Source organism: Prionailurus viverrinus, chromosome A3, assembly GCF_022837055.1.
Source record: "Prionailurus viverrinus isolate Anna chromosome A3, UM_Priviv_1.0, whole genome shotgun sequence".
NCBI classification, from domain to species: domain Eukaryota; kingdom Metazoa; phylum Chordata; class Mammalia; order Carnivora; family Felidae; genus Prionailurus; species Prionailurus viverrinus.
The window spans coordinates 108,969,823-108,987,944 of record NC_062563.1 but is presented as its reverse complement, the minus strand read 5'-3'; the positions used below and the strand labels follow the sequence as shown (position 1 = coordinate 108,987,944).

Sequence of the window (18,122 nt, the reverse complement as noted above, 5' to 3'; positions counted from 1 at the left end):
CTCTTCTGAGCCAATACCATAATTCAAGGAGTAGTATGCCAATTTCATAATTTCAGCTCTTTATCTGCCATCTCTCAAAACTGGCATCTGTGCCGATGACTGTTCCCACATCAATTCCCATGAAACATTGGAGGCATCTGTCCATTCTCCTCCTGAAGACTCTATAAGGGTTCCTACACTACAGTGAAATCAGTTTTAGTCCCTTCCTGAAGCCAGATAAGCCACATTAACCCCAAAGCTTTTCTCCTCTGATTTCCATACACTTATTACATAAATGTCAGCCTCTCCTCAACAGTCAACACCTGCTGGCAATCCACTGTATATTTTGTTGCACAGCTGAAAGTTTGTACGTCCAAGTAATTTCCGCCCATTAAGACAGCAACTTCCTCAAAAGAGAAATTATGTCTCAACATTTAATGTTCTACAAATGTTATAGGGTATAGATTTAAGAATTTATATAAAGAATCATTTAAACTAATCAGAATTGAAAGAAGTACGTTATTAAGGCAGAGAGAAAGGAAAAAGAAAGAAAATTCCAATGAAAAGGCAGAAAAATAGAATCTAAGGATAATATGGAGGCAACTTTGGGTCCTGGCTACCTACTGAAGTAGAAAAAAACTATTCAATAGCAACTATTAAAGTTACTATTTATTTAATATTTACCAGGGTTAGTTTCCCTCTTTTCTTACCTAATGGTAAAACAGCCTTAATACTTATAACTTCAGGGAGGCTTTAAAATCCAAATTTTGGCCTGAGAAAATGAGATATTACCTAATGCTAAAAAGTTAAAATTTCATCTGAGACAGATTTCATTGTTAACTAGGGGTAAGTTATTTTTTGAAACTATTTCCATATATGTTATATATGCAATATATAAAAATAGTTTTATATATATGAACGGATATGTAATACATATATGGATGCTTTCTAGTTCACTAAAATAAGTCACATTATTAAAATGACATTTTTATAGGGAAATGTAATTTCTAAAGAAACCCATTTGAGTGAGAAAATTAAATACTTTTCATAAAAAAGGAAAATAGATTTTAGTTTTTATTACATTATAATACACTTGAGTAGATATATCTAACTTGTTTTGGAAAAAAAATGCTATAATCAATATATAGAACCCTGCTAAATGGCAAGAACTTATAAAATGATGTTTAAGCTGGTTCATTAAAATTGAACAAAATATTTGATCAAAAAAATCAAAAACAATTAAGACTAAACAATGCTGACAAAGAAAATCAGAAGATGAGAAATACCAGATTAGATCTTGCAGTGTAGTATATTTCTTCTGAACTGTCCAAAAAACCATCACTGTCGGGCTGTTTAGCAGAGACCAAGAAACCCAAGTTATTTACACTTAAACTAAAAGCCACAAATTCACAAAGGGAAACTGTCACAAATGAGGTTAGTCCTGCTAATAATTTTATTAAGGCAAATGCCAAGTCAAATAATCTTAAGAAGCTTGTAAAATAGCAATATTGCAACAACTTTGCTTTGTAATACAGTTTTATTAAACTAGTATATTATTTAAATACATGCAATGCCAACTTCAAAAGAGAAACAGGAAACAAACTCAAAGTTTGCCTTAACAAAGTAACTATTAGCATTTATAAACATCATTACTACTTTTTGTTCTTAACCTTCTACATCCTCTACATAAATGTTAGGTTTAAATGTTATAATCATTTTAAGAATTTTTAACATTCCTTTCCTCCATGCTGGTATACTGAATTAGAATAACTCCACTTTGTATACCTTTAGTCAAGTGGGTTCACAAAAGCATTAAATTTAAGAAAGTTTCCATTTCAATCCTTACTACTTATTAATAGTTACTTTCTTCTCAGTATTGAACAGAAAAAAAAAAAACATATAATCTGGAGCTCTAGGAAACTAATTTCATTAGGATTGATTTTGTTTTTTTAAGTCTCATTTTTTAAATTCTTCCATAGGATAGTAACATCTCAAATATTTGCAAAACATGTTGTTTCTAAGACTGAATCTAAAAATATATTATCACATATCTAGGAAGGTGTTTATAAAACATTAACAAAAAACAATAATGAAAAGAACATTCATAGAGTTAGCAAGCCTTAAATGAATGACAGACTTGATCTATTATGTATGCCTGGTCTCTCCTGAGTTTTAGTCCCAATAGATTTGACTCTACCCTCATGTTTAGAAAACTGGCTTACACTCTTAAAAGGCTGCCCATAAATTCAGTGAGATGTGTTTTATTGGTCCAACATTTTAATTTAAAATGGTGGCATTTATCCTAACAAATGCGTACACAAAAAGCCCCTCGAAAACTGAAAAACAAAAATAAAAAAAAAAATTAACAGGTCAGCATTAAAAACATTTAATAGGAGAATGGTAAAACTAGTACATTTCTCCTAACATTAAGAATATTCGATCTCAGCAACACAGATTTATTTTTTGTAATTTTAGAATTACTTACCTTTTTATTTCCCCAAATGCTTTTGAAAATATCAAGAACTAGACTTTTTAGTCATTACCAATATCACAAAGACTAATTAAAATATTTATTTTTAGTGTTAACATTCCAAGACTACTCTACTTACAAGTTCATGATGCGGTTCTGTCTCCTTCCTTAAGGGTGGATCAAATTTTACTTGGCCAACTAAAGAAGAAAAGAAGTAAAGCCATGATCTCTTTCTGTATTCTTAAAGACGTAATAATTTTAAAAGTTACTCTATGGCAATACATTTAATTTTACCATGTACCATATAGGGATCAAAACCCAATGTTTTAAATTAAGAATCTGTTGGCTGGAAAAAGTCCAAGAAAGTCTCGGTAGGCTATTTAAAGCTAAATCTGTTAGTCCTAGGCCTCTTCCATAGTAAAAAATAAAATAAAATAAAATAAAAAAATGATTAGCAGAATTATATGTATGTTACAGTCAGGATCTAACCTATTTCACTGTGACCCAGCATTCACTAGAGAGCATCTAACTCAGGATTTAGGTGGGCAGACAGCAATTGAGGCAGACTACTTTTGGAAGCCAGCCTTCAAGTTGGCCTCTAATGATTCCTGCCTCCTAGTGTTCATCAATTTGTGTAGTCCCTTCCCACATCACCAGCGTTGGTCTTTGTGATCAAATGAATATGGCAGAGTGATGGTGTATCACTTCCAAGGTAAGGCTTCTATCTTGGGCTCTCTTTTGGACTACTTGCTCTGAAGTCATGTTGTGAACAGCCCTAAGGAGAGTCTAAGTGGCAAGTAACTGAAGCCTCAGTTAATAGTTACGCAACCACAGAAGCAAATCCTCCAGCCCAGCCCAGCCTTCAAATGACTTTAGCCCCAGCTGGTATAACTTCATAACAGATGTGAGCCAGAACCACCCAGCAAAGTTGTCCTGGATTCCTGAGCCTCAGAATATGTATGAGAATAAATGTTCATTATTTTAAGCTACTCAATTTTGGGGAATTTATTATACAACAATAAATAATACATCACTGTAGCTCAGGTATAAACTACCTAGAGCATATATAAACTGTACTACTTTCACCTTCTTCCTTGGTATTATAATATACTGAATGTTTCATTATCTTTACCTCTAATTTCCATATCTCACTATCATTATCTGCTTTTATCACCAGGGTAAAGCATTCAAAACCACTGAAATAAAAGCAGAGGCACAAACAAAACATTAAAAAGAAGAAACACAATCACAAATATATCACAGTTCAACTAGTAAGAGCTTCAGCCAAAACAGTCCTTCTCAATCAAGGTCAGGAAATGAGTGAAATTTTAAAGTATAATCATTTTTATAATTGCTTTTATTTTAGTTTAGTATGTATGATTTATTGTGAATGTTAATACCAGTTAAAAGAAACCATGAGATTTGAATATTTATCAATAGAAGGGATAAGTGAAAAAGGCTGGGAAACAGCCCTGTAAGACCTCCAGTTGTATAAGTATGTACATAGTTTACAGCTGTTATGGACCAGATATCAAATTCTGGCCCCTAGAGATGAGTAGGTTCTTCAGTAACGGGTTCCTCACCCCTGTCCACACATGATCACACATCAAAGATCATAAAATAACTTTTAGGTAAGGTATTAAAATATTTTAATATCTGCCTACCTTACCTTGATACAGGCCTATTGAACAGCTCTCACCTGTATTTGTCATCAAACAGCAAAGTTAAATCTGTGTAATAAACTTACATGAGGGCAGTTTGTGCATCTATCTGTCTTGTGTTACTGTCACATGTGAACATACCTGCTTCCCCCCGCCAGAATAATCTGTATATTCTGTATATATATAATCTGTATAATCACTGAGTGCTGGGGAGCAGAGATGTTGTCTTAGACTAACTTTCCTAACAAGGACAAAATCTTAACTGTAGCAGGGCTCCTATACCCCTGTCCTCTGTGGGCAAAGTACTACTCTGTAGTCTGTGGGAATGCATTGCTAGAAGGGGGGGGAACGGCGCAGCACAGTCCCTCTGGAGATTTATTCTTCATGCCTGTTCTCTTCAAACTCCCTCAAGTGATGTCAAGCTTCTGCCACAGAATCTTCCAGCTACTGTTCAAATAATTATTGGTCAATCATCCTAGGCTGCAGTGCTATTTATGATGTTCTTCATAATGTGAGAAAATTCTACTTATCTGTAACTAGCTGTCGATTGGTCTTGATCTGTTTCCTCTACCATCTCCTTGAACATACGTCAAGCCAGACACTGTAAATTTCTATTTTAATATCCAGATGAAAACTCCCTTTTAGCTTGAGACAGCTCCACTCCAATGTTCCCACTTGCTGACCCTACACTAGCAATTATGGATCAAAACTAACCCTATTAAGGCAGACAGGAAGAGCCCTGGAATTATTCCCTAAAGCGAGTCTTTGCTTATTGTATTTAATGATATGAAGGCAGAGAGGACTCCTAAAAGGGAAAGAATAACACCCTTTCTGCACAGGAGTCAGTTTTCGTATATATGTTGCTTAAACACCATCTGGTTTAATAAAGAGAAAACCTTCGCTGCATGGAGAGACACCATGTAAATGTGAACATAAAACATTATCAGGAGGAACAACTGTATACAATTTTTAAAATAATTTTTCCAAAGCTTGTCTTTATAGACAACAGCATTAACTATTCTATATTCTATCATATCTCACATAAAGTCATAAAACATTCTAAGAAAGCAGATATTAGAACACCGTGAAAGATTTAAAAGCCTCAAGTATCAAACTCACAAATTAACAAAGTGGTGGTTTTAATTCTGTTGCTACCTCAACAAGGGATATGACACCTCTTTTACTGGCAAATGGGGGAGAAGGGACCTGCTCCCACCAAAAGGAGGGCACGTGAGAATCTCAGAAAAACTGGGGTATAGGCATCTAGTTTTAAACAGCATACACATGCATACACAGTTACAAGCTGAGAGTCACAAATATAAATTTGTAAAGAATGATTCAGTAAGAATTGCACTTTGCAATAAAGAGTCTGATAATGTAATTTTTTAAAAGAACTGGATAACAAGATAAAAGGACCTTAAATGAGATTTTCAACAGTACTGAATATATAAAGTTTTCTAAATGAACTACAAAGACATCTCTGATCTCTCCATCTGTATTATCAGAGAAAGGACAAAGACATCTTGTTAAGTATTTTTTTTAATTAAAAAAAATAGGAAATTTTGCTCATATACTAAGGTTGTCATTTTCAGAAAAATACTTTTGGAGGGAAATCAGCAAGTTTAAACCATCTGGCTTCAGATGGAGCTTAAAGGTCACACAGGCAATTGCTGGCAAACAGAGTACCAAATCCCAGTCCTGGGCTTTCTGTACAATGCACGGTACTTTCTTTCAAGAGTTTCCTCCTTTTTAAGAGTACTTCCAAGTAACGCCAGCACAAAGTTTTTCTAAGAACTTAATATACAGTGTATGGTCCAGCCAAAGTTTCAAAGGAAGTTTACAAAGGACTTGCAGTGTAAAAGCCACACAAGTGTGATGAGGCGGTTTCTGAAACGGAGCAGTGTTTGTGAAAGACCACTGGGCTGGAGGCTGAGGGATCCAGGGCTTGCTGTTGACCTGGAGTCTCCCTCCATCCCACAGGCAAATCTCTTCATCTCTGCATTTCTTTTGTTTTTTTCCTACTAAATGGTGTCTGCCACTACTTATTTATTAGCTTTTCAGACAAAGAGGTGGATTCATCTTGAAGTATGAAATGTATTATTATAATTAGCATTACTAATCTAGCCAAAAATTGGGAACAGTTTCTTTTCAGTAGTTATCTTTAAGTTACCACATAATTTCACTAAAGCCATTTTGGATTTTAGGTCCTTCAGGATAAATCTTTAATTCACAGAAAACTGTTATCACAGTGCCCGATTGCACTAAATTAGTATTCTAAGTCATAGAGAATTAATGCTTCCAAAAAGAAAAATGAAGTTCAGGCACTATTATTGCAGATTCCTGCTGGCAGAGTTCATCACTGATGAGCTGACAGCACCAGATTCCCTGTGAATGAAAGGTCTGTCTCGGTGGGCCCATAACTCGCTCGTGTACATAAGAATTACCCAGAGGGCTGTTTTTATTTTATTTTATTTTTTAATTTTTTTAACGTTTTTATTTATTTTTGAGACAGAGAGAGACAGAGCATGAACAGGGGAGGGTCAGCAAGAGGGAGACACAGAATCTGAAACAGGCTCCAGGCTCTGAGCTGTCAGCACAGAGCCTGACGCGGGGCTTGAACTCACAGACCGCGAGATCATGACCTGAGCCGAAGTCGGCCGCTTAACCGACTGAGCTACCCAGGCGCCCCCAGAGGGCTGTTTTTAAAAGACAGATTCCTGGGCTGACCCAAGACCTAGTGAATCAGAATCTGTGGAAAAGTGGGGCGTGGAACCTAGTTTTAAAGGTGCTCAGGACACTCAGACGCTAAGCCAGTTTGCAGATCTCTACCTCTCCTTGCTACTCAAAGTGTGGTCCTGGAACCATAAGCATCTCCATAACCTCGGAGCTTGTGAGAAGTAAAGAACCTCACTCCTACAGCAGATCCACTGAATCAGAAACCACTTCAACAAGCTCTCGAGGTGAGTTGTACACACCTATCGGTTTAAGAAGCAGTGCCTCAATTACTTCTGTCCTGCCTGGTTGAGGGATTTTATTCCTCCTCCCAAACAGTAACAACATAAATACATCCCCTCTCTTGCCACAGAAAATTCCCCAGGAATATAGTAAGTGAAAAATTTTTACTGCCTTAATTAAACTCTACCTTTAAAAAGATTTACGAAGAAAGACTATTTGGAAAAAAATGAAACAAAAGTAATTGTTAACTAAATTACAACCTGAAATCTTATTTCTCATTGTTAAATTATGAACTGTGTAAAGTATACACTTACAGTTTATCTCCGAGCGGGTTTTTTCTTCTCTTACATTTCTACTCGTTGAGTGAATTCTATGTGGTACAGCAACAAGAGGCTAGGAAAAGACCAAAATCAATGACAATGTGGCATTTGATAATCAAGTCACAGTCTGGTCCACAAAATTACCCAAATGTGAAAGAAATACCCCATTTTATGCAAACACGGGACAAAATATAATGATTCTGTGGTTATTTTTTACAAAGGAGGCAACCAGCAAGTGGGAGCTTCTAAGATTATGGATATATTTTATCCACAGCAGGTTCCCAATAAACGTTCTCTGAAATAAATAGAAATAAATATCCAAAACTGAGTATTTCAATAATTCAACAGCTGTTCAAAAGCTGCAGCTTTCCCTGTTGCAGAAGAGGATACTGTGATTTAAAAAAAAATTTGCCTCAAGTTCTTCTATCAAAAAGAATGGGGTGAATAAAATGAAACGATGCTAAAGGCATTAAAGATTTATGGTCCTTTTACTTTAGTAAGCATAATTTTTTCCCCCTTCATGTTTCTTCTTATAGGAACAGCACTCTATTTTCTTTCCTTTTACTGTATTAAAAGCTCTGTGTATTGCCACTTCCAGAGAGAAACATTCAATCACAGACATCCCTCCAACCATATGGAGTATGAGGGGCCTTATCTGAGAAGCTTCTGCAGCTTCTGCCCACACACTTGGAGGTCTCACCTTAAGAGGTGATGCCAGCATCTATTTCACGTACCAAACAGGTTGTTTTTTTTTTCTGTGTGTGAAACGCTTCCCTTGAAGTTATTACCTTTGAAGGAGACACACTCGTAGATATATCTTCGTGAAAAATGTAATTCATTAACATTTAAGTTCAAATTAGCAGATTCAAAAGGCAGATCAAGAACAGGACCCAAGTCAACTATTCTCATATTGGTGCGTCTCAGGAAATAAAACCTTATGCATCTAAAAGACCCCAAACACTGAAATACTGATAGTCAAACAGCAGCAAAAGCCATTTCAAAACTGAAGTATTTAAACTTTACGTGTACACAGTGGTTTGCAGTTTTACAAAGTGCTTTCGTACACCTCAGCTCATCCTGTCCTCAAACTACACTTGTGAACCAAGTACTATTCTTCATTTTATAGATGAGAACACTGAGACTCAAAATTCGGGCACTCAGCTAATTAGACGCACAGCTGGAAAAGAACAAACCCTGTACTTCTGATAACAATATATAGTAGCAAAAACAAACAAGCAAGCAAAAACAGGTATCCCGTCAGGCTAGTCACACAGACTGCTATTACCAGTGAACATGAATAAAACCTGTGACTGCCTAGGAGAACAGTTTTACTTTCCCAGCTTAAACGTATAACTATAAAATTATTAAATCTCAGAATGCTGAACAGAGTAAATGGGTTAACATGTCGAAGAAAACTATATTAAGTATAATGTGCAGCACCTTTCTAAAAAACTACATGGGAATCCAAAATAAAAAAGTCAAACTTCCTTCCAACAGTGTAGGATAGATAATACATTTTAGAGACTGTAGAATTAGCAGATGTGCTCAATGTTTTCAAGAGTATTCAGCCTTCATACAACATGCACAGTATCACAGCAAATCCTGAAATGCAAGTTAGATACATGTCACTCAAATTATGAGTGGGAACGCAGCCCTTAGCAATTTCAACAACGAAGCATTTGCAAGTAGTAAGATTATGAATTTCTCTGGGAAAAGTTTTATCTTAAACATGAGAAGAAAAGTTCTCCCCCCACAACCTACAATTATAATACGAACAACACAGACTTCATAAGAAAGATGAATTTCTTTCTCCACTACATGAGAAAACTTCAGAAGCATCTTCATTCCACAGACTGCTTCTGTATTTGGCTTATTATTTCTCCTGTTTAAGTACATTTTCAAAAGGACTTCGTAATTCAGTGTGACGAGTGTACAGGACGTGCAAAGAGACAACAAGGTGGCATTCAGTGCACTGAGAAGACACAGGCAGTCCTTGCCTTGCAGTCTCAGGACGCACGAATTTCAGTCACCATGAATTAGTTAAATGACACCAGTCCCCCATAACATGGTTCAAATATCAGTCAGCAGTATATTAATTGTATAGATACTCTACAATCGTATAATATTTGGTATATTAATATCTTATTAACATTCAGTACATGAATTGTAACTGTATAATGTACAAACTTCACTGCAAGCTCTCTATTCAGGCCACAAATCACGACGTGACAAACAGACGCACGTCACATTCAGTGACAAATCACATCGCTTTTTCCCATGTCTGTGACTGCTCACTGAGCACCTGTCAGCTCATGCACAGACGGCAGAGTGGGTAGTTGTGTTCCCTCTGGTCTCCCAGTGAGGATACACTCATGTGACATTTTAACAAAAACTGGTAGCTGAAAGAGGGAATTAGCCAACAAAGATGAAAGTGCTGTAAAGAAATAAAAAGTGTGAAGTCTGGATCATGCTGGAAATAAATCTGAACGTAACATGTAAGTGGAGTTCTAGGAAGAAACAGATGACGGTAAGAGCGTGGACCCGGCTCCTGCTCACGAGCCTATACACGTACAGCCAGAGAACTCGGTGAAGGTGAACTTACTGGTATAAAGGAAGAAAGCGGTTCTGATAAAAAAGAGGAAGATGCTCCCAAAGAAGTGGCATCCACAAAAAATTTCACATCACGGGAATACGAATATGGAGATATTTCATGCATTGGAAGTACAAAGGAAAAGAATGTTGGAAACTGACCCGAACTTAGAAAGGGAGTAGGACAGTTCACCAAGGCACAAAAAAGATACTTGCTCCGTGTCACAGAGTTATGACAAGAAGGCAAGCACTGTGCAATCTACTTAGTAAGTAGACTACTTGAGAATCAATCTATGCAAGTTTTTTTGTAAAAAAACAAAACACGTTAATTCTCACTGGTTCTAATATTTTAAATAACAGTGCAGTAAGTAAATATTAGTCTTAATTACTTTTTCACTTCCTTATACATTTAAAACTGACAGTAAGACAATTTTTAATGTTCTTACAAAAAATTTTCAAAGTCACAGAACAACTGTCACTTTCCCACTGATTATTAAGATCACTTTGCAGGGTGTCTTGGCTACCAGGGTCATTTTTATAGTCCCACATTACCTTGCAAATTGAAGACTTAAGCATAACAATAAAACAAGTTTTCCCTACTATAATTATAAGATCAACAGTAACACTTTACGTTCCTTAAGTTTTATGTTTCCAAACTCCTTTCCAGACTTTGAACAAAAGGACAGATAGCTTTTTTAATTACAGCTGTATAATGATGGCAAGCTAGAACAATGGTGAATTGACAGAAAGGTTCTGACTTAACACAATACACAACCATCTTTCCAACCACTGAGAGTTATCGTTCCCTCAGTATCAAGAAATTTACACCATTTTAAGTATCTTCCATAAAGCCAGTCATCAGGGTCAAGGGTATCCATCTCAAGTTATATATCCAATAACAAAATTCGGCCATGTCACATTTACCAAGTTTCTCTTAGGTGTCACAATTATTAGCTGGGCTAGGAATGTTAAGTATGCCAACAGAAAAGAAGCTTCCTTTGATATCAATCCTTCTATCATATTAGTTATTTTATTCTCTAACAACTACACTGGCTCATTTAAAAACTTTTTTTTTTTAACGTTTATTTTATTTTTGAGACAGGAGAAAGACACAGCATGAACGGGGGAGGATCAGAGAGAGGGAGACACAGAATCTGAAACAGGATCCAGGCTCTGAGCTGTCAGCAAAGAGCCTGACGTGGGGCTCGAACTCACAGATCACGAGATCATGACCGGAGCTGAAGTCGGATGCTTAACTGACTGAGCCACCCAGGCACCCCAACACTGGCTCATTTTAAAACATTCCCATAGTGGATAATTAAGGTTTTAGTCACCAATAAAATCAATCCTATACTTTCTACTAACCACTAATAATTCATGAGGTACGGTAGCAGGATTGTTTTTAAAAGGAAAACTGAACAGAAATTTTGAATGTATTCTAACATCTGACTTAGGTACTTCCTGTCTGCACTCTCTCTTTTAAAGTGGACGATTTATTTGGCAACTTCATCCAAAATGACTACTTTGAAATAACTACAGTAATTTCACCAAGTGGATTAGATGATTGTGCCTTTGCCATTTTCAGAAAACAGTCACACACACGAAGACAGTAAGAAAAATCCAACACATGACTTCCCTAGGAGAGACCAATTCAAAGAGTTCATTATTCCCTCACGAGTTTATTATTTAAACCAGACCCAGAACTTTAAAATATTGCTTCTGAGATGCACACACATACGTACATATATGTTATATGTATACTTGGTAAAAACAGTTCCTACCTCAGGATCATCATCATCAAAATCATGGTAGGTGGAATGATCTGGATTATTCACTTTATCTAACAGTTCGATTGCCAAAGACCGTGTCAAAGGTTGTGTGACAAAAGGGTGCTATAAAAATAATATAGAACAGAACACTCATTAGAAATATGATTGGATGACATTTTACCTTTTGAAAAAAAGATATTTCAGGGAACAATAATACCTGTAGTAACTTCTCAGCAGTAGGTCTTTTCTTTGGATTTTTGGTGAGTGCCATTTTTACGAAATGATGAAAACTATTTGACCTAAGAAATTTTGAAAATTAAGACTTTTAAATTTTAATTCTTTTTTTAGTCATGATTATGAAGTAAATAACACAAAAATACTTACCATTTCATTTTATCTTTTAGTTTAGGAGGCTGAAAATTACTTTTTGTCATTAGAAATAACGCTCTGAAAAATCAACAACAAATTGTTACACAGCATTTTAAGCTTTTATATTTTAATATATAATATAAATAATTCTATTACTATTAAATAATTCTATTACAATTATTAAAATAGAGCAAGACTCAGACTAGTATTTATGATGTAATAAGTACTGGGGGTGAGAGGATCACCCTTAATTTAAGCACAGAACTCTTCAATTATGATAAACTGACCTCATTGGGTGCAAGTCGAACATAGGCGGCTGAAGCTCCGCAAGTTCTATGGCAGTGATTCCCACAGCCCAGAGGTCACAGAGCTGGTTGTAACCCCCTTTCCTCTCAACAGCTGCGACTTCTGGAGCCATCCTGAAGGAAATATTGCAGGGGAAAAAAAAACCTGCAAAACTTGTGTTTACTGTATTTTCTTCCATATTCCCACCAGAGGCACTTGGAACTATCCCTTTCTAAGCTGAGGCCTACTTAGGCCTTGATATCTGAAAAATAAGTATGTAGTATTTTAAAGATCTCTGTTGAGATCTTGATCCCTTAAAAGACCCTCCATCCCAAGACCCTACTGGTGATTCCTTGGTTACTTTGCTATACTTATAAAGGTTTATAAAACTTGACATTTATAGTACAGCAACATAACCCAAATTTGTCCACACCTTAATCTCTTTTCTCTGTACAATGTAGAATTTTACAGAGAAATAACATCTTGCAATAAATGATCTATAATTTTTAGCTCTTACCTATTTGTACCAGTGAACTGCAATCTGGCCTCTGTTTTCATATGACCAAAACTACTTACTGGGGCATCAATAATCTTCATTTAGTATTTAGCTCATACTCACTATAAATTTAACTGGCAGTTTTTCAGCTTTATTTTAAAGGTGAAAGTTATAAAAATGAGTGTCTGCTTTTTAAAACTGTATTAATTTAGAGGAAAATTACCCAAATTTAGTTTTAACTTTCCTATATAGTCTTGTTCCAATTGTAGCTCTATAAATTTTTATTTGACTGATTTAAATTATATTTTCAAATATAAAAGTTTTTAAATTCTAAACAACGGTTTTGAAAATAACCAACTCTCACATATCAAAAGAATGATTTTAATAAGTAACTTTACAAATACCCACTTGTCCTCCTATTATGATTTTAGGGAAGTCAAGTAAATTGGTGAAGTTAAAAATACGTACACACACACACACACACACACACACACACACACACACACACACACACCTTCTGACTTTCAAAATGCTTCCTCTTAAAATCCTTCTAATCTTAAAGTACTTCTTAAAAATATTCGAACTGTCATAAGACAAGTGAATTTTAAAGTATGTCAGTTATTACTTTACTGATGGTTGGAATGTTCCAGTTTACTGGTACAAGTACACTAGCAGAGAAGGAAAATGCATAAAGCTGATATGCCCCACTTGCCGAGCAAGGAGACGTTCTCCACTCCTCTATAAATATACAAGTGAAAGACCCCAGCTAGTGCTTCTACTCCTGCCAGCTAGGCTGTATGCTTATACAGTCAACTGAGTTCATCTTTGAACCTCTTTATTCATTATATTATATACATTATTATATAATATTATAAATATGCAATTTAATTAAATGTTATAAAAAACTGATTTGTTAGCAGGTTAAAAAGGTAAGTTATGAAAATTAAAGTGAATGCTTACAAAAAAGCTTGTTAAAGACAAGTTTATAAAGACAAAACCAAAAAACCTAGAAAATTATGTTGAGAATATGACAACTCTAAAAGACTACGAAGGCTACAGAATGCATAATTCCATTTGTAGGACATTCAGGGAAAAGGCAGAAATCAGATTGAGTGCTGCTAGAGGCTAGGGATGAAGGGACAGAATTTACTAAAGGGGGCAAAACAACACTTCCTTGGGTGTTGGAAACCTATCTTTTATATTGAGTATAGTGCTATTTCTCACCACCAAAGCATACAAGTCTCTCAACACTGGGAGACTTGCACACCTAGTAAGGCTAAATCTATATCTCATAGACCTGACTTAAAAAAAAAAAGGCACATGCTTTGTATGTCCGAGTTCTTTAGAACTAAAGATTGCGCTTTAGAGAAACACAACCTGGAAAATGTAGTTGATGCATTATGGGTATAGTTTACATTATTAAGATATAACTCTAATTAGAGAGCCACTCAAAGAAAAGGCCTTGGTCTTATGGCAGGAAAGGAAAAAGGAAAAAGGAAAAAGGAAAAAGGAAAAAGGAAAAAGGAAAAAGGAAAGAAGGAAGAAAAAGAAAAGAAACAAAGAGAAAGAAAAGAAAGTAAAAAAGAAAAAGACACTCATAAGCCTGAAATTAAAAGGTTTAACGTACATCTGTGTTAATTTTGAGATTTGCCATTCAACAGATGTTTCTGATTAACTGAGGAACTGCCAACCTTAGTCACTCTGGACAAGACATTCCATTCTGTTCTACATCCCTAGAGTTCATGTGGGAAAGACATGATATATATATATATATAGAGAGAGAGAGAGAGATGAAGACAGAGTGTGTTCCAAAAATTTACTTTGCCTAATTCACAATTTCCCACGTTCTGAAGACGGTTTCACTCTCTTGTGGGTAATAACATTAGAGTTTTTAATCTCTGAAGCTGCAATTGGAGATCAGTAATCATCAACAAACATTTACTAAATATTTATAAAAATCATGCTGGACCCTACAGAGCAAGCGAGAGTTCCTTTATAGCAAGGTTCCCAAAAACCATTATCAATCTTTTTAGAGCTTCTTCCACTTAATGAACATGGTAAAATATTCTTTGGCTGTGTATCCACAAGTGTACCTGCCTACACTGCATAAGCTCTTGATGATCTTCTTAATCTGTTTTAGTCTTAAAATTTTTGACCAGTGTATGTTTTCAATAAACGCTGTATTCAATAATGACAGAAAAACAAAATGTTAAATTATCGATTAAAATACAATTACCAATATGGTGTACCAATGAAAGATTTCCGTTTGGCAATTGTAGCTGTAATCTGTGCAGATACTCCAAAATCAGCTATTAAAAAAAGAAGAAACATTTAGGGAAGAAAACTGAGGGAAGGTAAAATGATTTACAGTAACATGAGAAGAAACATTTAACAATTTTCATTAAACTAATTTCACAGAAACGAGATATTCTTAAACATCACATTAAACTTTTTTAACTTTTATGGGTTAGCACTAAAATATCACTAAGTAGTCAGGGTGTATTACAGCCAAATAGATTCTCATATATCCCTGCATGAATCCGATGAAAACAAAAGTCAATGATTTTGATGAGAAAGAGAGAGCTGAGAAAATTTAACCCGCCAGACTTAATAATATTATAATTTCAAATTCTCAGGACCTGAAATTCAAGGAATATCACTGGAAGGGACCTTACATAGTCATATATTCCATTCACTTCCTGCCATACTCATGATGACTGACATCAAACAAACCAAGAATCTACCGGCAAATCTGCCTAGCCTGAAAAGACACCCAAACAGAATGTTCCCCAAAATCTTACCTTAGCAATACCTTCTAATCCCAACACCAATCACTAGGAAATTTGTTTTTATGCAGGACTTGTTGCTATTCTTTAAGTATGTTGAGGTCTAAATATTTTCTAGTTTTTTAACAGTCATTTCTAAATCCTTATCAACCAACGTTTTATATATAGGATTTCTGTCAGTAAGGCACATAATATTAACACAAAATATTAAACTGCTGATAGAAACTGTTCACTAAGACATCAATAGTTAGATAAATGCTTTTTTCATCTTTAGAGGTACCTCAGCAAAATTTTATTATGTAAGTTAATTATCAGATAGATACTTTTATATCTGATCAGTCCTACTGTAGGCTATAATTAAAAATAGTTTTATTCATGCTTTTATAAAATAAATGTTTTTTGAATTCTGATTTGTCTTATAGTAATATATAATCCAAAATAACTTTCCTATTTATTAAACTCTTCATTTAATACCTAACGTCCATGATTCTGTTTATAAAAACTACTATACTATACATGTTCCCAGTCTCAAACCTTCAAATTAAGTTATTATTTAGGTTTGGAACTCTATTTTAGTCATAACCAAAAGTTATAAAAGGTACAGTTTGAAATAAAGCAACATCCAGCATCTAAATTACATCCTTATATTAGTAATAATGTTTTTGTTTTTGTTTTTGTTTTTGAGAGAGAGAACAAGTGGGGAAGGGGCAGAGGGAGAGGGAGACAGAGAATCCCAAGCAGGCTCCGCGCTGTCAGTACACAGCTCGATGTGGGGCTGGGTCCCACGACTGTTGGGATCATGACCCGAGCTGAATCAAGAGTCTGACTCTTAACCAACTGAGCGACCTAGGCACCCCGACTATATTTAGTTTTAAATGCTAACGTAAAGGATGTAGGATTTTTGGTGTTATTGATTTTTTGGCTTTTGTTTGTTTACCCTGTTTTTTGGTTACAAGGCAATTTTGTACAAATTTCTTACTAAAAGTCACATTCCTCAGGTTACAGGTGAAAGAATTCCTGAAGAATTACTATTTTGCCATATCTTTACAACAAATCTGTCATATGTGAAGGGCGGACTCTATCCCCATGTAGGAGAAAAGGGAACAGAAACAGGTTACATATGCCCCACAAAGAGATTTCCACCTAAAAATACACAGATGCTGAGGGAAAAACTAATCTTACAGAGGCAAATAAAACTTACTATGTTCTGGAATAAATTTGCTCAAATGACAAAATTTTAATTTACTTACCCAATTTTACATGACCATTATCCGTTAACAGAATGTTAGCTCCCTTCAAAGCGAGAACATTTTAGTTAAAGTAAGAAACTTTTTATCAGACAGCACATATAATTGATCAAATATACGTATATAAAATGATCACAAGTGGCAGCCTTAGACCCAGAAATACTTAAAATTTAAAGTATGCCCAATTAAAGTGTTAAATTATTATATTTGCAGGAAAACTTAGGGTCTTTTAAGACAATTTGACTATTCTTATAAAATGTTCTACCTTGCAAAACGCTGCTATTAACACAATATGAATGTTATTATGAAAATGATGTATTAGTTTTCATCTGTTATATTCTTACTGATCAAACATTGTGACTGCCCTAAAACGTGACCTAATACTGGCATTTTCAATTCCTGTATTACATCTTAAACGTGTTACTTCCTGTTCTAGGAGTTCATCATCAGTTGAACCACTGCTAGTGCATAAGACTGAACCTTGCTGCTTACTCATGAGGCTGTCTATCTTAATGTGTTTGCCCACAGTTGAGGACCACCCAGAATATAAACAACTAGCCACAGGCCCACCGGATTAAAATGTCACCTGGCTGCATGACTGTGAGTTAACAAAATATACACTGGTTTCTACCCCCGGTTCCTAGCCCAGTTCTCCTGAAAGCCCTGTAATTTCCTAAGTGACAAGAGCCCTAGGAGCATCTTTTGTTCTAGTATATGCTTGCAGACCCTGGTTCTTGATGCAGTGCTCCTGAAACCTTTGTAATTTCAGGGGTCACAGAGTAGTATCTTCAGTTCTAATGAAGCAACTCTGGGTAGGCTCCTGGATGGCTCCTGGATGAGGGCTGATCACTGGAAAGACCAAGCCATGACTAGAACTTCAGAATTTTCAGCCCTGCCCCCCATTCTCTTGAGAAGGGAGAAGAGCCAAAAATGGAGTTAATGACTGATCATGCCTACATGAGGAAGCCTCCATAAAATCTCAATGGTATGGGGTTTGGAGAGTTTTCGGGTTGAATTACACACAGAGGCACTGGGAGAGGGGTGTGTCTGGAGAATGCACGGAAGCTCCATGCCCCTTCCCACACACCTGGCCCTACACACCTCTCCCATCTGGATGTTCATCTGTATCCTTTATCATATCCTTTAATGAGCTGGTAAACATAAATAACTCCCCGAGTTCTGAGAGCCACACTAAC

The 18,122-nt window shown here is 35.6% G+C and overlaps 1 protein-coding gene across 3 annotated transcripts in view; it reads right to left on the bottom strand.

The window, feature by feature from the left end:
- MAP4K3 (mitogen-activated protein kinase kinase kinase kinase 3) overlaps positions 1–18,122 on the bottom strand; it is a 204,989-nt gene that overhangs the window by 58,577 nt on the left and 128,290 nt on the right. For 2 of the 3 annotated variants that reach the window (XM_047851984.1, XM_047851987.1), the window contains 9 exons: positions 16,930–16,972; positions 15,130–15,202; positions 12,400–12,531; positions 12,128–12,190; positions 11,961–12,042; positions 11,756–11,866; positions 7,380–7,458; positions 2,589–2,647; positions 1,266–1,328 (listed from right to left, as the gene is read on the bottom strand). In XM_047851984.1, the coding sequence (XP_047707940.1) occupies positions 1,266–1,328; positions 2,589–2,647; positions 7,380–7,458; positions 11,756–11,866; positions 11,961–12,042; positions 12,128–12,190; positions 12,400–12,531; positions 15,130–15,202; positions 16,930–16,972 (705 nt within the window). The remainder of the gene's footprint in view (positions 1–1,265; positions 1,329–2,588; positions 2,648–7,379; positions 7,459–11,755; positions 11,867–11,960; positions 12,043–12,127; positions 12,191–12,399; positions 12,532–15,129; positions 15,203–16,929; positions 16,973–18,122) is intronic. The other variant, XM_047851986.1, reaches the window with a different exon arrangement.